A 22889-nucleotide genomic window follows, 5' to 3' on the forward strand; every position below is an offset into this window, starting at 1 on the left:
TATATAATTATATATATAGTTATATAATTAATAATATTAATTTAAATACTGACCAGTTCCCATTAAGATGCAACCACTACTAAAAAGTCACTGACTTGAACTTTTATGAGTTTTATAATGTGATGTAACATCTGATATGGGATGGCTTTGCCTAATTATCACTAATATGCTACTGAACCTGTGTGTCCCTCTCTCCTGAGCAGCAGCACTACCACAGAACAGAACTTCCACTGGTACAAGAACGAGTCCATCACAGCACACTTGGCTCTCCTGTGCCACCACATTCAACCTCAGTGACAAAGCCCAGACCTGCAGTGAGGGCAGGGCTGGAAGAGGCTGCCAGAGTCAGCTGGATGTGCATGGAGAGCTGGGCTAAACAAAGCTTCTCACAGGCACAGCTGGAGGACCTTGTCCATGACTCCCTGGGAAACACAGGCTTGAGAGAAAGCCTTCCAATGGGTATCAAACACACACATCTGTGCTGGCAGAGCTTGACCTGCTAGACCAACCCACTGTGCTGAATTACACACCTCTTTGGGTGCTACCATATTCATTACTATAAATAATGACAAAACATGTCAGGATCCACCTCACATTTCCGTAAGATAATTATTTGAACAAAATGTGGATTATCAGAGATGTCCAACACAATATAATCTCCAACAAGCATTTTTCAGTAAACTGAAAAAAATATAAGCCAATTTTTACTGAAATTTCTTTTGGATGATTGGGAGAGAAATTTTCTAAAATACTCTATAGGATCAAGCAATTGACCAGCATAGATTAAGTCTAGAATGTATGGTACTCGTAAATGATATGTTTATTTGTAGATTAGAATTAGATTTGTACATCATGCTAGAAACTAAATTAGAAGGATTATATCTTCTTGCTTTGTAGCTCTAAGCTTCTAAAAGAGACTCTGAATTGAATTGTTCCTCCTCTGTACTGCCACAGGATTTTTGCTCCATTGAATTTTCCAGTTTCAAAATGAAGCTTCTGACATCTGTCCCTGTATCATCCCCTGGGTCTCCTACAACCCAATAGGCAATGACAAAAAAACCAAGCAAACGACCAAAAGAGAAAATGAATGCCTCTAAAAGAAAACAATTGCTTTCTAATTTAACTCTGCTTGTTCTTATATCAGATTTGTTCCATTGCTGCACTCTTCCTCCCTCAGACCTCGAACTCCCCCAAATGGCTTCTCTGTAAGCACAGCCTGAAAAGCAATCACAATTTTCTTTGCTTCATACTAAAACAGCAACACGGATTCTGGAACTGAAATGCAGCTGTAAATTGAATCAAAATGAAAACGGTTTTGCACTACTGTAGTGGTAAGAGTTGTTAAAAAATAATAATAACAAAAACCCAAAACTTAAAAAAGGAAATGCCAGCCACATCTGGTTCACAGATTTTCTGGGGGTGTGTGTATGCTATAAGGTACTTTTTGGCAACTCAGTTGCATCTGGGTTCCTGAATAGTGAGGCCTTCAATTGTAATTTCTCCTTTTCTCCATAGAAGTCCTTCTGAGGAAAAAAAACCAAAACAAAACAACAACCCCTTCCTTGATTAATAAACTTTACTAACAATTAAAATCTAAAATCATGTAAAGTAACCAAATATTCAAGTCATGTCTACAGGCGTGTCTTTTAGGGTATTTTTAAATTCACTCTTGAGGGGTACCCAAAGTAGTATGTTACTCACACAGTACTATAGACATCATTGCAACTAGTGAAGGCTTATTCTTTTAAAATACAGACATAGTTAGCATAAGTTAAACTTGCTCTGAAATGTTCACACCCTTGACAGAATCACTAAAACCCAAGTTATTGATTTAAATTAGACCTCAGGGTGAAATTATTGAAAGTAGATACCATCTGTCCACCACAGTCTTAAATGACAGCATTAATTGGAGTACAGTTTAACTCTCAGCTGTAACATTAAGCTTACTGAGACCTGTTAACAGATGTTCATATTAAACTATTAGGCCAGTCTGAAAGCTATGGTGAAACTTGTTCTACAAGTCTGACACCCATCACGTGTGTTTCATATATTGCTGAAGTAACACTGACATTATTCTAAGAAAAACAAACAAACAAACAAAACCACAACCAAAACCAACCAACCAATCAAAACCCGAACCAACATTAAAAAACCCAACAAACCACTTATAAACATGTGGAGACTATGTAGGTAACCACACAAATTAGCCAACCTACACAATGAGGAAGGACCAACAGTGCCACAAATAACAGTCTGCATTCTACCTCATCTACATGCAATAAAAACCACATGGATATCCAAGGCCATATGTTCCACACTGCTGTTCCAAGGCTTTATGTCTCAGCAAGAAAAACAGAAATAAGTGAAGAGGGAATATTGGTCAGAAGTCAAAAATCTAAACTGTTGCAAGACAACAGCCCATTCAACTGCGTGTAGTGGCTGACTCTTATTTAAGCAAGACCACCACAGTTTTATGCTAAAATGTCAAAGAAAAATACAAAAAAAATTTGTTTCAATAAAGGAGAAGTATCAGTTACTACTTTGAAAGCACTTGTTCAAACATTAACAAAATTTAAAATGCTGGTGTCAAAGGCCCAACTGTTTTTCTCATATTTGTATAAGAACTTCAAAAATCCTTCATGCTATAGTGGAATTACCCTGGCCATAAAACAAGGCTACAGTGAGACTGACATTTACATGTATCTGATGCTCACATAAAAGTTAATGCCAACCACAGGTCCAATTTTTTGGGCAATCCTACCTAACAGCTTCCAAGGAGTTATCATTTACTATTGCAATTGCAACAACAATTATACATTACATATAAAACAGTCTCTTATGAAAAACAATTTTCAGGGAGTTTATTTGTGTTTTATTCTCTCCTACTATTATTATTATGTGAGTAATAAGAGCAGGTTTAAGTCTATAAAGGGCAACTTGAGCTTGCTGAATTATTTGGTGAAACCTTTCCTTAATCTCCAGCACACAAGCACACGGACAGTCACTGTCAATCCACAGGCACAGCATGAGCAATCCTCCTCCTGGCCAGCAGGACGGCACATGCTGATCTGACTCAGCACATCACAATCCACTGCTGTGGCTCCTCTGCCTCTGCTCTAGACTTAGTCAACATTTGCTTTGGAGAACAGCTCTCTGTTTGGCAGCCTCCTCAGCCAGCGCAGCCCAGACTGCAAATGTGCTGAGAGCTGCTGTGAAGCATCCAGGGTGACGTGTCCAGGTCTGCCTCTGCACCACCTGTGTTTGGTACAGCCACAGTTACTGCAGCACACACTGCCAGGAAAACAGAGCCAGGGCAGTAAAAGTCACCATCCACATCATCAGCTCTCAGCTTTCACACTTCAGGGTTCACAGTTTACCATGTCTGGGCTTTCACTCCTGGAAGGATGAAGACTATACTTTTGTAAGAGCAGAGAATTCAAAAAGTAAAACAAATACCAGTGAGATTTCAAAAACCACAAATGTGTATGCAGATGGGAGCAGTAGTCGCTTTTACACTGAAGGAAAAGAATGTCAACTAATAATCTTCATTCATTTCCCAATCTTCAAATATCTGATTGTTTGGAAGCCAGCATTATCCATCTAGTATGTACTGTCCAGGGACTGCCCAAATATAAGGTTTATTTTGATGAGTTGCTCTTGAAACTGCAAACATTCATGTTTTATACAACATACAAATCCTACACTGAAAGCAAAGGATTGATTTGACAAAGGGAAATCTAGGGCAGTCTAGAGGACAGCTCATCAGAACTTTATTAATAGCATCCTGGATTATAGAGAAGATTATTGTGAGCTATAAAATCCTCTATGCCTAAGCTCTAGCAACTTCAAAGAAGAAATCTTCTATTTAACTAAGTAACTGGAAGCTGAGCAAAAGATGTTGACATTTGACAATCTTTTTCTTTCCCATCCCCACAATGCTTTGAGATGGTTACATAGAACAAGATGCTCTCAAAGGAGCCTTCAGAAGTCCAGGAGGGAGGAAGGGGGCATTACGATGAGAAGCTACAGAGATTATAAAATCTCCAGATTCTCTCAATGCCAGTTCACTGGTTCAAATCTTAACCTCCTCACACAGCCAAAAAGTTGAATTAACCACCTGACCACATACAGACACAGCTGATGAAGTAACAAACAACAACAAAACATTAAAGCTCAGAAAAGATACACATGATGGCAACACCTCCCAGAAAATCTGTTCTTTGCTCTTATTTCAGATTCAGTGACTTACAATTTTTTTCCAAGGTTCGATACATGTACAGGCAAAAAGTGCTCAGTGTACCCAGACACATCTAAACATCAGCACATCTTTAACCCTTTAAAATAAATGAATTCTATTGCCTACCCAATAAAACCCTTATTTACAATTAACTCATACTTGGAGTACTGTCTTCCTCATAACATGTCAGCCCTCATATTAAAATGAGCTGAACAAGTTCTGCTGGCTGTTAAATGACTTAAAAAGCATGTTCAGTGGAGGAGAATTCCTTATTCCGAACATATTTCTGCTACAAGCTCCCCAACATATGTATACCAGAAAGCTGATCTTCTAAAAAACACTTACTCCACGAAATCCAAACCTCTGTCTCCTTGCAGAAAGCATAGGAATAGCTGAGATTTTTTCCTCTCCTCATTTCTGTTCTCCAGCCAAGTATTCAGAGCTATTTCCCTTCCTTCTCTCTTGTTTTCAAAACACCAAATACTTCATCCACTGTCTTCTTTCTCTTCCCACAACAAAACCCATGAAGCCTAAGCAACTTGTTTGCTTTCTTTTCTCAACAGAGATGAAACCTTCTCCCCTCAGTCCCACAGAAAGATTGCTGGACAAAGTGGGAATAGGCATTCAACTGGAAGCTCTGAAACGTGGATGTGGCCACTTCACCAGGATGCAGGCAGGTTACAAGAAACATATATACATTGCAAGCTCCTTAATGCTTTCCAGGCAAGCAGCTGTCAAGAAAACACTTGAAAAAACTACTAAAGACTAAATGAAAATGCTGCATTTCCTTTCTGTTTACCTGCAGTCATCGAAGGTTGACCCAGGAGATGAAAGTGCCAGTTGCTTGCGCAGCTCGTCCCTCTCCCGAGTCACCTGCCGGAGCTGGTATAAAATAGTCTCCAGCTTCTCACTCATTTGTCTTGTGTCTATCACGGGGGGTGGAGATGATGCTTTACCAGTCGTACCTGATGAAGAGAGAAATACTTGGCAGTGAGAAAATGCCTCAAAAGAATACAACTTCATTGAAAAGTAACACTTATTTAAAAAAAAATCCTGTATTTCTGTCTGCAGAATCCTGTTCAAAAACCAAGCAATCCAAGTAAGTTTTCATCAGTGAGCTGAAAGCAGAATAACTCCAGTCAGATCCCTTGCTAGCAGAAAGGCCCTGTGTCACAAGTTGAGTGTGCATTCAGTTCCTTGCTTCCTCAGGAACTCACAAGCAGCTTAAAAGGCAAGACAGGTTAGCAGTAACAAAGACCTCAGAAACTGACATACTGACAGCAGTCATAGGTTAAAAACTTATTTAAAATAAAGAACAATGCCCATGCTTGAACAAAAAAAACCCAAAATTAGTAAAATTCACCCACATCAACTTATTCCAGTGATAGCAAATAAACTGCTACAGCACAGGGACTCTTTCTAGCAGCACAGAAATACCATTCTGCCATGGGCTACAGACAACATTTACTTTTAATACAATTCTATGCTTTCACATGTCACAATTTTTCAGTCTAGTATGTGAAGTTAAGGATTTCACTGACCAATAAATCATGAGAACCAGGCTCCATTTTTAACAACATTGGCTAACACAAGCACATTACAATCCCTGCAACTGGACTACACATCTAGTTTCCTCTAAGGGGCAGTCATAGATTAAAGTGTTTTGTGAGACCTTTTAATTCACAGCTTTCCTAATATCAGAGCTGAACAATGATGGCTACTGTCCCCTCAAACAACCACGAGAGCACAACGATGACTCCTTCCCAAGAGAAGAGAGTCTGGTATATCACTTCCTAACAAATGCTGACAAGTAATTCAGCTCTCATTTTAGTTCTGCTCATTTAAAATTAAGTTGTATATGTAGTTTTGCTCATGTGTCTCTCAGACCCATGGGAGCAGACTCAAAGATATAGGTCACAGATGTGACAGTTAAGGGCTTAAACAAATACAGGTGATTATTTTCTATCGAAAAGAGAAATTTTAGAAATAGTTTGCAACATTATTCAAACAAGTTGCTGCCATTTGTATTAACTTGTTAGGGTGTACCTTTATTTGGCTTTTTTTTAGTTAATTAAGCAAGAAAAGAATAGAAAAACAGTGCTCTCCACTCACTGTCTTTTCAAAGAAAGAAACTCAAAATTTTTCACTGGATCAAATGCTAATGAATTGCAAGGATTAAATCCTCTTTGTTTTCCAGCAAAACTACCTTTGCTTTGAGGTTCCCATACCAAAATAACTGCAGCATCAGGGATATCATCATATCAATCATATCATATCATATCATATCATACAGCATCTACAATAACAGCATCCCTGCTTTTATACCTCCCACCTGCCCCTCTAATGAGAATTACAGTACTGATCTGATTTTTCAAATCTAACTATTGCCTAATAATGCTCTAATAGCAAACTGAAGAAATAAGAAATAGCAGGAACAAAGTCCATTTGGGAAAAGGACAAAAACTCACATCACTCTGAGGAATTCTCAATGGAAGCTGCTTTTCCTACTACTTTGTTTCACTCCTGCATCCAGACAAAGCCCCTTCATTCATAAAGACTAAGGATCTCACACTTCCAAAATGGAGTTATCCTTTCTTTCAGATGAGCAATATTTTTATTGCAAAATAATTTGCAATAATTTTTATGGTAAAAAAACCCAGTAACAATAGACATGATATAGGGAATAAACAAAAATAATGAAGGAAATAAATAAATAGATACAAAAGGTAAAGGCAGACAAATAAAACTCAGGTACTGAGAAGCTACATGGTCTTTGATAAATTCAGTGTCAACCTGCACATCATCTCACTTGAGCTGACACATCAGAGGATGTGTAACATGGAAAAAATCCCCTTTTCATACAACAGATGAACAGGATGCAAGAGGTCAAGAGGCAGGAGGAAATGAATCAGGAGGGCTGCTGTGCCTCCCAGGGACCAAAGGGCAGCGGATGCAGCGCGTCCATCACCGCTCCCAGTGCTAACCCCACAGCAGCCCATGGACAGCGTCTGCTCCACAGGACAGACAGACACCCAGCGCCTGCCCTGGGGATCTTCAGCACAGCAAAAGCAGCCCAGAGATCTACCTCTGCTCCTCAGCCTCCCCTGACAGCTTTAGCAGCATCCAAGTGACAATCTTCTTCAGGCAAGAACATTTGTGCACAGTCCCAAAACTGTGCCAAGAAGGAAAAGTCAGCTTTAAATAAAGATGGGCTAATTAGCCTTAGGAAAAAAGCCTTTTTCATGATTGTGAAACCATTTGTCTTAGTACCAAAAGGGGTTATTCTTCATTAACTTGTCAATTTTTACAAGTACATCAACAGATACTTTCATCTCTAATGCAATGATAATTTTGACACATAATATCAGCCACGAGATGGACACCTGTTAAGTGCTGTAAAAACACAGATCAATATAATCCTGTTCTTCCCACTCCTATCCTTAGAAGACAACTCAAAATTTGTGTCTGCTTGATTTCCTAACAGGTTTCCATTTTCAATAGTTGTACAAAAGGTTTTATAAAGATTAAATCAGATTTCTGAATGCTCAAAAAATAAGCACACACATTCAGTAAAACCCTTTTTCACCAGAAAAATTCCAGTCTTGGCTTCTTTTAAAGGAGTTTTTATAGCTGAATGCTAAAATCCTATTATTGCATCTGAAATCTTGATGCAGCAGAAGGAAAGTGACCTGTGCTTTCAGCTTCATATTCTTTTTCCATCTGACTGCATATTTTACATAAAAGTACTTCCTTTTTGTACTTCAACCAGCCAAGATCTTAAAATGCACAAGCCTGAAGGCTAAATCTCCATTACCCAAATTATGGCACCTTTCAGTAACTCATCTTCTTTCTCGGACAACCTGGATTTCTGCACAGGCATTTACTGCCTGTCCTGCCAAGTGTAACTCGTTGATGTGCCTTGATAAACCTCACAACTCATTTCTGAGAGGAGCTGTACGTGGGTGCTGCAGACTGGGGGTCAGTGCTGGGCACCCGGGGAGCAGCACTCGGCTGCGGGATGTGTGTGCAGAGAACGCGCCTCAGCCGAGGCACGGCACTCCTGAGCTCCTGAGAGGGCACTGACTCCTCCAAAGTGACGTTTGGCAGGGTTTCCATCACAGCTTGTAGAAAAGAAAAGCCTGACAGGCAGAAGCTGGAGCAATCATATCTTCCCTGTTACAGCCCAAATGCTGGACTTCACAGAAACCACAAAGATCCAGTACTGTAACATAATTCTGAATATAATTCTTGATGATTACTCTAATCAAAAATGACTGAAGAGATAATATGTCCACACAGAAACTACTGCTTAAGAAGCTAACTTCATATCTGGGGAAGGGGTAACATATTTTTTGAACAGAACATTTTAACAGAAACAGGGCTGGAAAACTTATTAACCTGACCAAAATGTACCATAATGCCAAATACATATAATGCTGAGATAAGAAAATGGGTACCAATGCATAACCAGCCAATTTTAAGAAATATCATTAAGATATTTTGAGTTATAATAAACTCCTTGGTCTTTGAGAAATACACTTGTATGACAGATTCAACTAATTCAGAAGGCAACCTGTCACAAGCTAACTGAATACCTTAATTTTACAATGAGTTTTCTTAAACTCATAAATTTGTGCTCGTTCCTGCTTGAAAACAAACAGGAGACTACTCATCATACAGTCAAGCCTTTTCCACTGTTTCCTTTCATAAAAAAGAAAATCAGCAGAGATATTCAGGATATTATTTCTTTATGGCCTTGTAAATCATGACAGAAAATGTTTAAAAATATTTGCAAGATATATTGCAAAGCATGACCAACAGGGTTTCTTCCCAAGGTAGGGAAGGTGTCAAGAGAAAAGACTTCTGCCTGATGTAGGAAAATGCACTCTCAAATATTTACTTTCTTTCAATAATTTATGAGCACTAGAAGAGGGTTACATTCTAAATTACATTCTAGTTATCATTTAGATACATTTCTTCAGATGTATCTTTTGAAGTGATCATGAAACAGCAGAGAGCACAGAACAGAACTGCATGAAGGTAAAATGAAACATTAGGAAAAACAAGCAGCAGTACTCTGAGGAAGGAAAAATGAAAGGTAGAATCATGAACTGTAGCAACAGTTTCATCTGATGGGCAGAAAATCTAACAGATTGGGAAAGCAGTGACAATCATGTAACATGCAAGCACAAAAGGATGGGTAGCATTTCGGTATATTGTTTTAATTCAGATTATAAAAACCTAAACAAAGTCAGCAGCATCTAAAATAAACTTTCAACTTCAACAAGTTTAAGACTATAGACAGCACTGAACAGTGGTTCTAGAAAGGTGAACATGAAACAAAAATCTACAACCTAATACTAAAACATAGTAGAGGAGACAGGGGCAGAGGGGGTAAGGCACATGCATCAATTTGGGAAGAACTTTGCAGAACTTCGCTGAGCTCAAATACAACTGAGAGTAAAATCTATTACCATGACCACGGCACGTAGAGCTGAAGCTTCTGGGTTTGAACTTACAGGAGCTCCCTGGCTCAAACCCTCCCTTTGTCAGGATCAAAACTGTACTGAAAATATAACCCACATGGAAGTGTCCACACTGAACCCAAAGGGGACAGTGACTGTGGCCACCAGCTGCACACCAGCCAAGGGGACGAGGCTTCTCCAGCCCTCCATCCCTCACATCTTCTGTAGGAGTTGTGAGCACTTCACAGCTCCAACAGAAAACCAGTCACCAACAGCATTTCCTGAATGCACAGACTGATAAAGGTCTCAAGGAGCAGTGAGAGACACCACGCTCCAGAGGTGCTGCCTGGAGTGCAGGACATGGGTATTCACATCCACTGTTTCCATTCAAATCATTGCAGACCAACCAAATCTTCAGAAATCCCTACATGAAGCTGCCAAATGTTAAGAAGATGCTATGACAAGCAAAATACCATGAAGTGGTCATTCAGCTCTTTTATTAGTGGTTCTCTGACCACAAAAACCCCACTGTCCTTCCTTCAAGACTGCATCAGAATAAATGAGCAAAGTTAACTATTTCATTGTTAAATTCCTTTGTTTTTGGAACAGGTCATGATGTCCATGGAGTAAACTCAAGCACCTTTGAAGAAAAAGAAGCTGAGAAAACCCTGCGCATGACTAATGTCAAACTGCAGCCGCCTGAACGTGGACAGTAAAGAAGACAGCAATAACACACTGAAGCTATTCAGAATGCTTACTACTTAAGAGGAGATGTTTATTAACAAGCACACTGAAAATGACCTACAGATTAAGGATCAATCCTAGAGACAGTTCCATGATTTACAAACAGTAAAATCAGAGAGCGAAATTTACTTTATGTGTGTGGAAGAGTGTTTATTTCCAAGTTAAAAGTCTTGTTTCCAGCGAACTAAATGTGTAGTTTACTGCATAGGAAATAAATCTAAATAAAGAGTATTAATTCAATCACTGAGACCAAACTTTACAGGAAAACTCTTACTGAAGAGAAAGAGTGATTGGAGAGGAGGAAGAACATCAAAGGCAATTACTGCTGTACAGAAAAGAACTATGATGTAGTGTACTGGTAGTGTTCCTGGTACCTTTCCTTATTCATTCATGGCCCTTCAGCAAGTGCAATACTGTCACTTTTTCATTGGCATTAACTTGAGGTGTCTTTATCAAATATAAACTTTGTGTCAGAAAAAAAAAAAAAAGTGAGAAATACAATGACAGACTACTAAAGGCTGTCAGAGAAAAATAAGTAACTCTTTCAGACAAGGATAGAGTGTTTATTTTTGACTGAAAGCTCATCATAAGCCACACCTGCAATTCACAGTTCCTGTGAATAGTGAAAACAATTACTTTGTTATATCTAGCTGTAGAAACTATGAAGCAATAAACTGAAATCACAACAACATGAAAGGACACTTGTCAAAATGGCCAACAATAAAATAAAGACTAGCATTGTTGGGAAGGAATCTGATGGGAGGGTGGCAATGTTTGCTATGGAGTAAGAATTAAAGATCTCAGTTTAAGCAACTTGAAATGCAATTAGTAAAAATTATCTGTAAATAGCCTGTCAGGCTGATAAGCTAAAAACAGTGTTAAGCAAGGAAATACTGTCAGTTGAAGGAAAAGTAGGACAACTTGGTGGAGACAGATCTATGACAACCTGATGGCTGCAAGGAAAGGCATAAAACTGTAGAGCCCGTGGTGGTGCTCATTACAGATTGCTTTCCATGGCATGGGGCTTCAAACTACATTATCTTTAATGTCCCTTCCAACACAAACCATTCTACGATTCCGTGTCACCTCCCAGAACAAAATGGAGCACAGTGATATGAACAGAGAAGAATAAAAAAACCACTTTTGATGAAAAAGCGAAACCATTTGCAAAGAACAGAATAGCTGGAAAAGTAACAGTCTGTTAAAAGAGAAAGGTGCTCTTCAATATGCTCCCTACTATGCAATGTGGAATGAAGAGGCTACAAGATTGACAGCTGTAATCAAAACAATGCCAAGAGGTCTGGCTGTGGAAAGAAGAAATTTATACACATGAAAAGATGGAATGTCTTTTCCATTCCAAAATTCATCTAATTAGGAACTCAGTATATTTTATAAGAATGGAAGAGTAAGCAATGCCTTTCTGTTAAAAACTCATAATAAAAACTACTATGGAGGATCTTCTCAGAGTCACAGACTGCCGCCTGCATGCAAACTGCTGTGCTGCATTAAAATCATTTCCTAAAGCCAAACCAGAACAAAACCCAAACATCTGCGCATTGAGGGGAGGAAAAAACATTTTTAAAGCACTAAAGAAAAGCCCTGAAGTTTCATTATGGTACTAGGATATGTTGCTTGATTCTAGAAACCACGTAATGGTGTCAAATGCCAAATTATTAAGTACACTATACAAACTGACACTTTTTAAAAACAATTTTTTAAAAAGGGGTCTTGATTCTGTGTTCTATTCCTCTCTGTTATCATGACTGGTCAAGTGGGAGACTTGCCAGGGACTGTCACATATAGCTGTGTTACTGGTTTCTATCCAATCCACTGCTGTTCCGTGCTTGGCACCACAGGCACTGAATCTCCATAAATAATTGTTCTGATGTCAGAGACACAGGACTGTAGTTCTGCTCAGAGAGTTTGCTGGGCACAAAAAATGGGCAGATGAAGGATGCTTTTATTTACACACAAAAATCTTTGTCATTGGCCAAGAGCAAAGAAATACAGAGAAAGACTATGACAATTTAATGTGGATTTGTTCCTTTAAAGGGACAAAGCTGGGGCTGACAGACAATAGTGGTATTACACCATTACAGCAGATTATATTGCATCTCTTTTGGAAATAAACCATGAATATTTGCTATCCATACCATCAAAACTACCTGTTAAACATGTACAGCATGAATTTTATTAATACATCGGAATGAAATGGAGGCAAGCAAAAGAGAAGAAAATATTGCCAGCTAAATTAAGTTTGAACTATGAGGAAAACACGAAAGAAAAACCTGCTGTCACTCTGCATTTGTATTTACATGCAGATACAGGGTTTCCTCTCCAAGGCTGCTAACTTAGTGTTACACGGGGGGAAACTGGCTTCCACTCAGCTGCTTGTACTATCACATGCACACGAGGATGGAAATTCATTCTCCTTTTATCCCTCATGCTCTGCAAGCCCCATAGAGGCAGGGAAAGAGAAAAGGCTTGGATGGCAACACAGTACTCAGAATAGACTAGCCCTAAGCTCATCTCTGAGTCACATTATGCAAATTGCATCACTCCTTGCCCTGTTCTTAGAGTGACATTATTGAAGACTGAGAACCCCAGAATATCCATTTGTTCCCATACAGAAGCTGCTGGATAACTGCTCATTCATCGATGCTGCTGCTCTCCACGCTTGCTGCACTCTTGGCTCTCAATCAGAACTGCAAATACACTCAAGACTTGGGTACACCACGGGTTTACACAGTGATCAAATGATGTTGTCTTATCGTTCTCTCTTCTTTTCCAAATCCTAACGCTATGCTTTATTTATTGGACTGAGACTGAGCCCATGTTTTCTCAGAACTATTTTTCAACAACAATCATATTTCTATTTAAGACTGGTTCTTAGATCGGAGCCTTTTTCTTGAAAATAAGCCCATTGTTACATACTTTAACTGCATAAATTATCTCAAACCCAGGATAGCTGTAAAATGTATAGCAGCAACTCCATTTCACAACTTCCTGACTTACTTGGAAGTATTTCAGAAAAAGATCATTTAATTAAAAATGCTGGCACCAGAAACTAACAATAGCTAGGGTAATTAAGGTTTGGGAAGAAGAAGCACACGGACATACGAATCTCTAGTTACATTTATGAACTGTGCAGTCTAAAGAGTACACATGAAAGATGTTATTATCTCTCCTAATTAGATGATGCAAAGCTTAACTATCTGAAGATTTATCTGGGTATAACTAGTGGCCCCCAAACCTTTTGCATTTCCCCTAAACAGTCAAACGTTCCAATCTGTTTCTGAGCTCCTCAACAAACAGAATAAATGTATTAATTGTAAATCAGTGCTTTGAACACAGCTATAATGAAATAGATCCCTTATCTTTCCTGTGAAAAAGGTCTAAAGTGAGTGCAGAACTAAAAATACTCCTTTATCTACATGCGTACAAACATGTAATTATCAATATTCAACTGAATATATTCAAAAGCTTGCATTGTCTCCAATCCATGATGTATTTACCTTTTGTCACTGATGCATTAATTTCATAGGTTAAACTTACCATTTCTACTGCACAGAATTACCCTTGTGAAAATTATTTTGGTGAGATGGGACAGAGTGGGGGGAAGATGCATGTGAAATTCCTCAAATGCCACAGCATCTCAGGATTTGTTAGGTTTCCACTCAAATAAGTCATATAAAGTCTTAGGGGAGCTGACATGCAGGCAGATTTAGTTATCATGGTTTGTCACTCAATAAATCAGTCAGTATTAAAATAATCTTGGAGGTGACTTGCAAAGATGTCTATTTGTATATGTCAATTATTAAGCTATTTTTCTATTGATATTGGATTACAAAAAATATTGTCTCTTGTAGAACAAGACATGAGGGTGAAAAAACAGTTGGAGCAAAAATCAGACTCATTAATAACATGTACATAATCACATGTAAAATAAACATGTCAGCTTCAAACAAAGAATTCCCCTGGCTGTTAATCTCTTTAATATTAAATACCAAGCTCACATGAATAATTTGAATAAAACAAAATTAAAGGGAATAGTAGATCACAATTTTTGTTTAATAGCAGGGCACTTAATTTTCAAGTCATAAAATAACACAGATCACTGCAAACTCCAAAGACATAAATCAATTCTGAGGACAGCCTCTTATGTCAACTGCACGGATCCAAATTCAGTATGAACTTCAGGATCTTAAAAAACAAACAAAACATAGTTTGTGGGAAGGAACACATAAAAAATAAACAAAATTAAGATTTAAGTGTGCTAGTTGTTCTTAAAATGAGGAACATGGAACTAGATGTGACCACCTTCATTTATCCTATCTCAGCCATCACTTCATCCAATTATCCCACAAACTTACAGGATTTCATTTTAGAATAGCTGCCTTCTTTAGAAGCTGCCTTTCTGAGTCTGGCTGTCCTAAAAATTTAGGAACTTTTTCTTTCTGTATCCAGTCTCCAGTTTATTCTCAGCAAATTGAATCTACCCTTCCTTCAGGTAGTGTCATACAAGTGTGGTCTTGATTAAAATCAAACTAATGTGTCACAGCTTCCAGTATTTTCAGTAAATACTTCATTCAGCCCTCAAATCTTGTTCCTGCTTGCTGGAGTGAAAGTTCAACTCAATGACTGCAACAGATGCTTACCCACATCCTTAAAAAGACTGACTTGCCTGGTGCTGTCAGGGAGGTCTGCAGATGCCTGACACAACACTGGAACTTTAAATATGCAAGAGGCTGCATTCTCTATCCAGGGCAAATGACTTTTACACGGATTTCACAATAGAAGGTATTTGTAAAAGTAAAGATGAGGAGAACTGACAGCTAATAGAGCTGCTCCAAGATCATCTTGTCGACAAAACACCTCTAATAATGTTTCCTATACCTTCATTTTTTTTCTGAGCATTTTGTCTTTCCCAATGATTTTAATCAGTGAAAATGAAGCAATTAATTGAACACAGGAAAAAAAATGCTGAAGCTTGCAGCCACTGTCAAAGGTTTAGAAGGCTATGGCCTTGGCTAACATTATTTATAACTTCTAAGATGCTTTTGACTCTGACCACAATTCTCACATCTACATAAATAGATAAATACATGTACACACATGCTTATATACATTTTCGTATGGCCAGACTTGTGCAAATGATGTTGCCATTTTTACATTGTTTTACTAAGTAACACAAAGCATAGTTACTTCATTGAATATATCCAAATGTAACAGATTTTACACGCAGCAAGTGCAGCCAGCTGTGCAAAGGCTTAGCTTGCACTGCACAAAAGGACACTCGTTCCTGGTGAGGAAAGATGGTCACATCTTAGAGTTCAACTTCTCTGATTCAACCAGGAGCCCTCTATCCTTCCCAGAGGCAACCTTAAAAACGTGTTCTCCCAGTTCCCAAAAGACACACTCATCAACTTCTCATATTAATATTGACTCACCAATGCTGCTCAGAGAACTGCTGCTTTCAGAGTCAGAGGGCATTATGGACAGCACACTGTAAGTAGACCCTAAAATCAGGAAAATAAAAATTTTAATAAATAAATAAAGCATTACTTTTTCCTGCCCCTTTTCCTCTCTCCAAACAAAGCTACAATTCATTTCCTTGATATTGTAGATGCCAAATAAATTTACTAAAATTATTAAAATTATTCAAATTACTAAATTAGAGAGAACACACATCACTGAAGCATAATCTAATAGGCATAGTATAATTTGTAAATGAACATTGCACTGTGCACTGGGTAGAAAACCATTTTGGATAACATGGTAAAAATGAGTTCAGCAAAATATTGAATACATCAGTTATTTCACACAGACTGAAAATACAGAGTTTCAGGTCTATAACAGGAAGAGTAGGAGTGATACTTGTGACAATAGTGGCAATCTATTTTGGTTTCTCATGTCTCTACATGTACCAACTCCTAATTCAGTGTGTAACTGATTTGTACTCCTATTCTCAAACTTCACTCACACTTTAAAAAATAATTTAATTTGTAAATAAAATTTGCTTATATCCATTTGGAACTTTCAGTATCTGGTCTTAAAAGCAAGGACCCACAAACAGCAAGTTTTCTCATGTATTAATAGATCAACAGACAGTGAAACCTTTCATTTCAGCTATTTTAGAAGTACGCTAGATTTTATTTATCAGCAGAATGAGAAGGATAGATCCTCCTTCAAAACATTAAACAGCTCCACCATGTCTCACAGACAGGATAAACACACCCCAGTAAACTCAGGGAATGATTATGTACAAAAGCCACCAGAAATCTCATCTACTTTCAGCACCCCCAGGATGCAAGAGCTCACAACAGCCAAGCTCTAAGACAGTTTCAATACTTTCAGGAGCTCACTTTCCTCTAGTCCCTCCTTCTGATATTCCAATCTTTCTTTCTTCTAGTTTCTTTGAAATTCAGAAATAAAAGCTGAGAAGCAGCAGCAGTAATGGCACAGAATAGACTGAAGGAAGGATAGGCTAGAAAATAAGAAAGAAATTAGATTTTTTTCATCTCTTCTGCTTCTTACTGGAGAAAAGCATGACATCTGTAAATACTATGGTGTTAGATGAACAAAAGGCAAGATGTGATACAATAATTCTACTAACACAAGTAGTAACAGAAAAATCAGTTTGAAAAAGGATAGAAAAGAATTGAAAAGAAGCAAGAAGAAATGCATCTTGAAGTAGACTGCTTAATCTGACACCTCTATGAAAAATTATTTTAAATATATTGGTTACAAATTATTCTATTCAATTGTAGGGGATATATTCTTTTGTTCTGTTCAGATTTTTAAACAAAACATACAATGACTATGTCACTGGCACACTGTCTGCTTCAGAAAACATCTGCTGCACATTTTTCCTTCTATTTCAGACATTTTCAAATAATAATAATTTAAGTTGTATTCCTATTTAATTAAAGCTTATTAAAAATATTTTCCATATTAGTTATATTTAACCTCCTGGCATATTCTAAATTCATGTCACATGCAGTATTTCTTGCAGTCTGGACATAGACTGATTAGAATCATAAGGAAAGTAGAAAAAAACAGATCAATAAATTAAACAGAGTAGGACATCTTTATGACAGACAACGTGTACCGAGACTGTATCAAAACTGTGTGGGACTCAGGCACAACAAAATCTTGTGCCAGGAAATGACACTTAATTATGCTCAGCAATCTAAGCCAAAATCATCCAGTTTCTCTAAAAGATTACACAGGAGTTCCACACCTAAAGGAACTTGTAGTGATTGTTAGCTGCTTTTGCTTTTAAGAGTGGAGAAATAAAAGACTCAAAATCTCATCATCTTAACTGATCCTCATTTTATTTATCTTCAGGACACTGATCCTCCCTGTCTTCTTGTCCTGCATTACAAGCTAGAGACAGGACCTAAAATGAGTTAAATTCTGCTCTCTGGAATGGACAGAAAGGTTTTGTGAAGCTGACTTCATGAATGGAGAAATACGACTCCAAAGCAATGTTCTTCAAACATTAGCTCACATTTGTAGACACAAGATCTGGTATGCATGGCATGCTGTCAAGAAAACCCACAACTGTGAAGAGGGGAGGGAGCATCTGACCCGTTCATAATTCCTCATTTCTAACAACAACAACCCAGTAACACTGTCCAGTTTGCTTTTGTTTTTAAACCACACAGGGTTCAAGTTCATTATCTGTAACAAGTCACCTTTGTCATCAGAAGCAGCATCAGTAAGCATCAGAAACAACAACCAGAGTTTTCTACAGCTATCACAATACTAAAATTCATCTTTAGGTACGGTACTGACCAACATCCTTGCATTAAATCCAGGCTGAAGTGGCACTGTGCTTGGCATATTTTGCTTGATCAAACTAGCAATACCTCATTGATACCTGCAAATGCTGAAAGAAAACCTGAAAGAAATATTTCCCCACTCATTAGAATGCCTCCTATGTAAATGAAAGCACTCAAAATCATCCCAACCGCAATTCTTATTAAAAAAAAAAAAAAAAAAAGAAAAAAAGGCACAGGCTAGTTTCTACAATCAAAGGCTCTAGAACACTGTTTATTTGTGAGCTGCACAACCACAGTATGCTAATAAATTTGTTGAAAAATGACCCCCCAAAAAGAATTTTCCACTTTATTTTGTATTCTTAATGTTTTCTGACTGTCCATCTTGTCAAATTGCACCACAAAAATCAGAACACTAAACAAAATAAGAAGCCATAAATACTTTCTTAGATAAATGTTGAAAGAGTTTCACACCTAGTTCACATGCCTTTCACCACATTTTTCCAAAAGGTTGACTTTAATATTTTTCTGCTAGTATTCACTTTGCATACTGAAACGCTCCAGTGGTAAAACTTGCTACATTTAATTTCAATGTATCGATTTACAACAATTGCTGACATGTTCCTAAAGTTCAAAATTACACCTTGCAATGACAGGATTCTGAGAAACACGGTAGAGCCTATACCTGTTTAAAAATAAAAATAAAAAAACCCAAACCCTACAATAACATTAAAAAAACCAAACCAAAACAAACAAACAAACAAACAAACCAACAAACAACAACAACAACAAAAACCAAAAAAACAATCCCAATCCAACCAAACAAAAGAGCCCCCAAAAGCACAAGCAAACCAGAAATCAAACATGTCTTTTACAGATACATATTCATACAGAGGGAAAATACATAACCATCCTGTCTGTACATGGCAGACTTGCTTTCTCTTTTACTCATCCAGACATAAGCTCTGGATCAGTTCCTGGCTGTATTAAACAGCTTTGGCAGAGCACAGGGATTTGGAAAATGCTGCAGTATATACTTGAGAACCTTAAGAATCTCATTTCCTTCTATTTTCAACAACTAGAGCAAGTCAAATTTCTTTAAGTTATTACTGTCTTTATTAATCAGCTTACAGGAAGGCCACTTAAGAACTCACTAATTCAGGAAAGGAACTTGTTGCTCAATTGTGGAAGCCACCTCCAGGGACAACAAAGAACTGTGTTCCAGTTTGCCTTCATCTTTCATACAACAACCACACAGAAAGAGTAATATGTATGTTCTTTGCTAAGAAAGACAGAGATGGAAGAAAGAGGAAAACAACCAGAAAGAACCAAAAAAACAAAAAACAAAAAACCCAAAAAAACCCAAAAAAACCCAAAAAACCCAACAGAGAAGAGTTACACTCTTCTAAGAAGAGAGCAAGTGACTGAACCAGCAATATCCTCATCAGCAATACCAAAATCAAGACTGGTGGAATTAAACTAGTCACATAAAATTAAAACAGAACATTTCTCTCTTCTGTCTTTCTAACTTCTTAGTTGTGCAACACCAAGTAACACTGGACATCACCTGTTCTTCAAGCAGAAACTAAAAAAAGCCAAGTCAGCTAATCTCCAACTAATGTCTCCAAAACAAGCTTGCACTTGGCACCTTCCGTAAGAAAGTAGTACAAAGGATTAAGTATGGTATCTTCCAGGATATTATTGAACGAGTTGTGAGAAAAAAGACAGAAAAAATCTCTCAGATTGAGAGAGATAATGTTCAGATTAAGCTGTCAATTGCCAATACTACATAGAAACTTCTCATCCTCCTCCATACAAATACAAATATGCAGGCTCTGCTCATAGCTCTAAAGCATAGTGTATCCAAGGGGACTGGAGTGGCAAAAGAAGGGACAGGGATTCACCTTAACAAAATTCACTGCTCATATGCTTTCAACCATCTAATGCTTTCCCCCCCCATTATCTCTAACTTGACTCAAAGAAGACTATTTTATCTTCCAAACTTCATTATATGAACTACACTGTGTTGGAATAGTTCCTCTCTCAGATAAACATCCTCAGCACAGGGCCAGAGAGACAAGTATACTCAACCTTCTTCAGTGTGTGAAGAACAAGGGGTTTATTCAAGGAGGAGAAGGTGTTTTATCCCACAAGATGGGGAGTGCTCAGATCCTGGCTGCTCAGCTCTTGGTAGGTCATCCATCTTTAGGGACTGCATTTAGATCTCCAGTATAGCTGATTCCTAAATTAAGCATGTTTTGTAACTAGGAACACTCAGCTTATTGTAGGACCGAGACTGGAAGAAGCCTTTGCTTGTGCAAATTTCTTTTGCTACTTCTCTGTGTTTAAGGATGATGTTAAACAACCCAACATGTGCCTCAGCTGCAAATTTCCATTGTTAATTAAATTCTGCCCTTCCTCCCACCTCCCTCTGCAGTGCAGTGACTGCCAGCTGATTCAACTTATTGTCAGCAAATGATTTTTCTGATGGAAATCCAATGCACTGGATGAGAGGGCAGCACAACAAACATTGCTTTATCCACATCTCCATGCACCAAACCAAACTGACTTTGGCAGGACTCCTATGTGCTGGCAGGGAGCAGTTGTTTGATGACAACTGGAAAAAAAACAGAATTCAATGTTCCCCTTGCTTTTACAACAACAAAACTGCCCAAGGAACTGAAGACCACATGGATCTGCCATGCTCTCTCTCTGAAGCTGTTCCTTCTTTGGCAGCCTGTGCAGCCAGGTTTGCCACAAACCACGAGACTTGGTCACTACTTGCAAGCTGTGTGACATTCAGACACTAAATTCTGATCCCATACAAAGCCTTCAATTACCTATTTGTTTCCATCTATGTCACATTTACTCAGATGTTTCATAGTCATTTACCTTGAAGGATATGAGCAACTCCAAGAGCAAAGGTACAAACTTAGCAGGAAAAGTCAAATAGAAGTAGATGCCATCTTGTCAAAAGTTTGCTGTTTCTCCCCCATCTGCTTTCAAACATGGTTTTGTTATTTATTCTGTATATCTATTTTAAGGACACCATGAAAACTAAATGAACTTGAAATGGCTTTTTAAATAATTAAGCAGCTAAAAAAAATCACATTTTTTTATTTCCCAAATAGCTCAGTCTGTAACAGTTTTACAGAAATGGTGAGGATCAAAAAGTTTATTTTCCTTTTCAACAGAAAAACTTTCTATAACAAGCTATTAATGAAATATTTAGATATTAATATTAAAAGCACCATTTGGGAAAGTATAGATATATGCTTTATTGTTTAAGTCAATCTTGAATTCTAAGTGATTAAAAATACACTCTTGTTAAGGACAGAATACTGCATACATGAAAAAGGACTGGGGCACCTTTCACTGAAACATTTAGTAAAAATGAACCTAAAGTCAGATTTAAGTGATAGTTATGATTTAATATGAAAATTTATGTTAAGACCTAGACTCAAAAATTGAGTAACCTGCCAGAGACATCAGTAAAGATGCCCTGAATTCTGTCCCAGTTGTCAGTCAGTACAGCATCAGAACTTCAGCTATTAAAAACAACACCAGACAAATACCTGTAAAATCCCTATTTTCTTAGCAATATCTGAACAAGTGAGATATTTACTTTTATAGGCTCATGCGCAAAAGGCAGAGAAAAGAATAGCTGACTATGGATTCTTCAACCTCAGTATTTTGTACAGATGGGAAAAAATTGTATTTAAAATGAAGTTTTAGTAAAAATGCAGTGCAGGTAGGCGAAACAACTTGCCCCGTATTTCAGCTCATGTGGATTGCACAGATTATACAATTTATTATCAATGCAGCAGTGCCGTCTTCTGTTCTAAAACATGACGTGGCATTACAGGTGACTCTTATCAAACAACTACAGATATTTTCATGATTTTCTTTTTAACACAGATGCTTTAACAATTTTCATTAACATATTCTGAGGAATCCATTCCACTTCACCAATAAAAAGGCAAAGCTATCCATTTTTTCTTCCTTTTAGCTATCAGGAACATTTCAGTAGTTTGCTGGATTATGTATGATAAGCCAAAGATAAAAATTAAAGAAAAAATTATAGTATAGTTTTTTTTACTCTCTCCCAATGCTATCTACCTTTTCCAAACTCACCTGAGTGCAATTTAATCTTATAAAGCTATCTATCTTCTCTGAATATCGTGATTTCTAGAACCCTAGCACACTGACATGGGCCAATCTTCATTTTCTACCAAGAACAGAACAAAGCAGTTGGAATGCTCTTGTCCAAAAGCAGCCCATTACCATTGCAGAACCAAACCAGCAACTGATTGCAGAAATTACTGCTACACCACCTCCTCAAACCGGCCTGCTGCTTCCAGCCTGGAATCCCCCTATTGCTACAAGGTACAGACCAGTTCACATCCACTGCTCTCAGGACTGCAAGAGATGTATCAACACAATCAGTCAAATTTGGACTATGTGGGAGTCACTACTGAACGTGCCTTTGAAATTAGAGTCGTGTTGGGAGATTTGACTTTTCCAAATCATGTGTCTCTCAAAGAAGTAGTTCATGTCACTTGGTGTGAAATCTGGCTAATGCTCAAGGAAACTACCTTGAAAGGAGATACATATTCCCCAACCAAGACTGAAAACAATGAACTCTCCTCATACTGTTCT

The 22889-nt window shown here is 37.8% G+C and overlaps 1 protein-coding gene across 2 annotated transcripts in view; it reads right to left on the minus strand.

The window, feature by feature from the left end:
• Window positions 1-22889, minus strand: part of DLG5 (discs large MAGUK scaffold protein 5) — a 96226-nt gene that overhangs the window by 45213 nt on the left and 28124 nt on the right. For both annotated transcript variants that reach the window (XM_063405925.1, XM_063405922.1), the window contains exons 2-3: window positions 15897-15965; window positions 5037-5202 (exon numbers count right to left, since the gene is read on the minus strand). In XM_063405925.1, the coding sequence (XP_063261995.1) occupies window positions 5037-5202; window positions 15897-15965 (235 nt within the window). The remainder of the gene's footprint in view (window positions 1-5036; window positions 5203-15896; window positions 15966-22889) is intronic.

This window comes from Prinia subflava, chromosome 9 (genome assembly GCF_021018805.1).
Source record: "Prinia subflava isolate CZ2003 ecotype Zambia chromosome 9, Cam_Psub_1.2, whole genome shotgun sequence".
Lineage (NCBI taxonomy): Eukaryota > Metazoa > Chordata > Aves > Passeriformes > Cisticolidae > Prinia > Prinia subflava.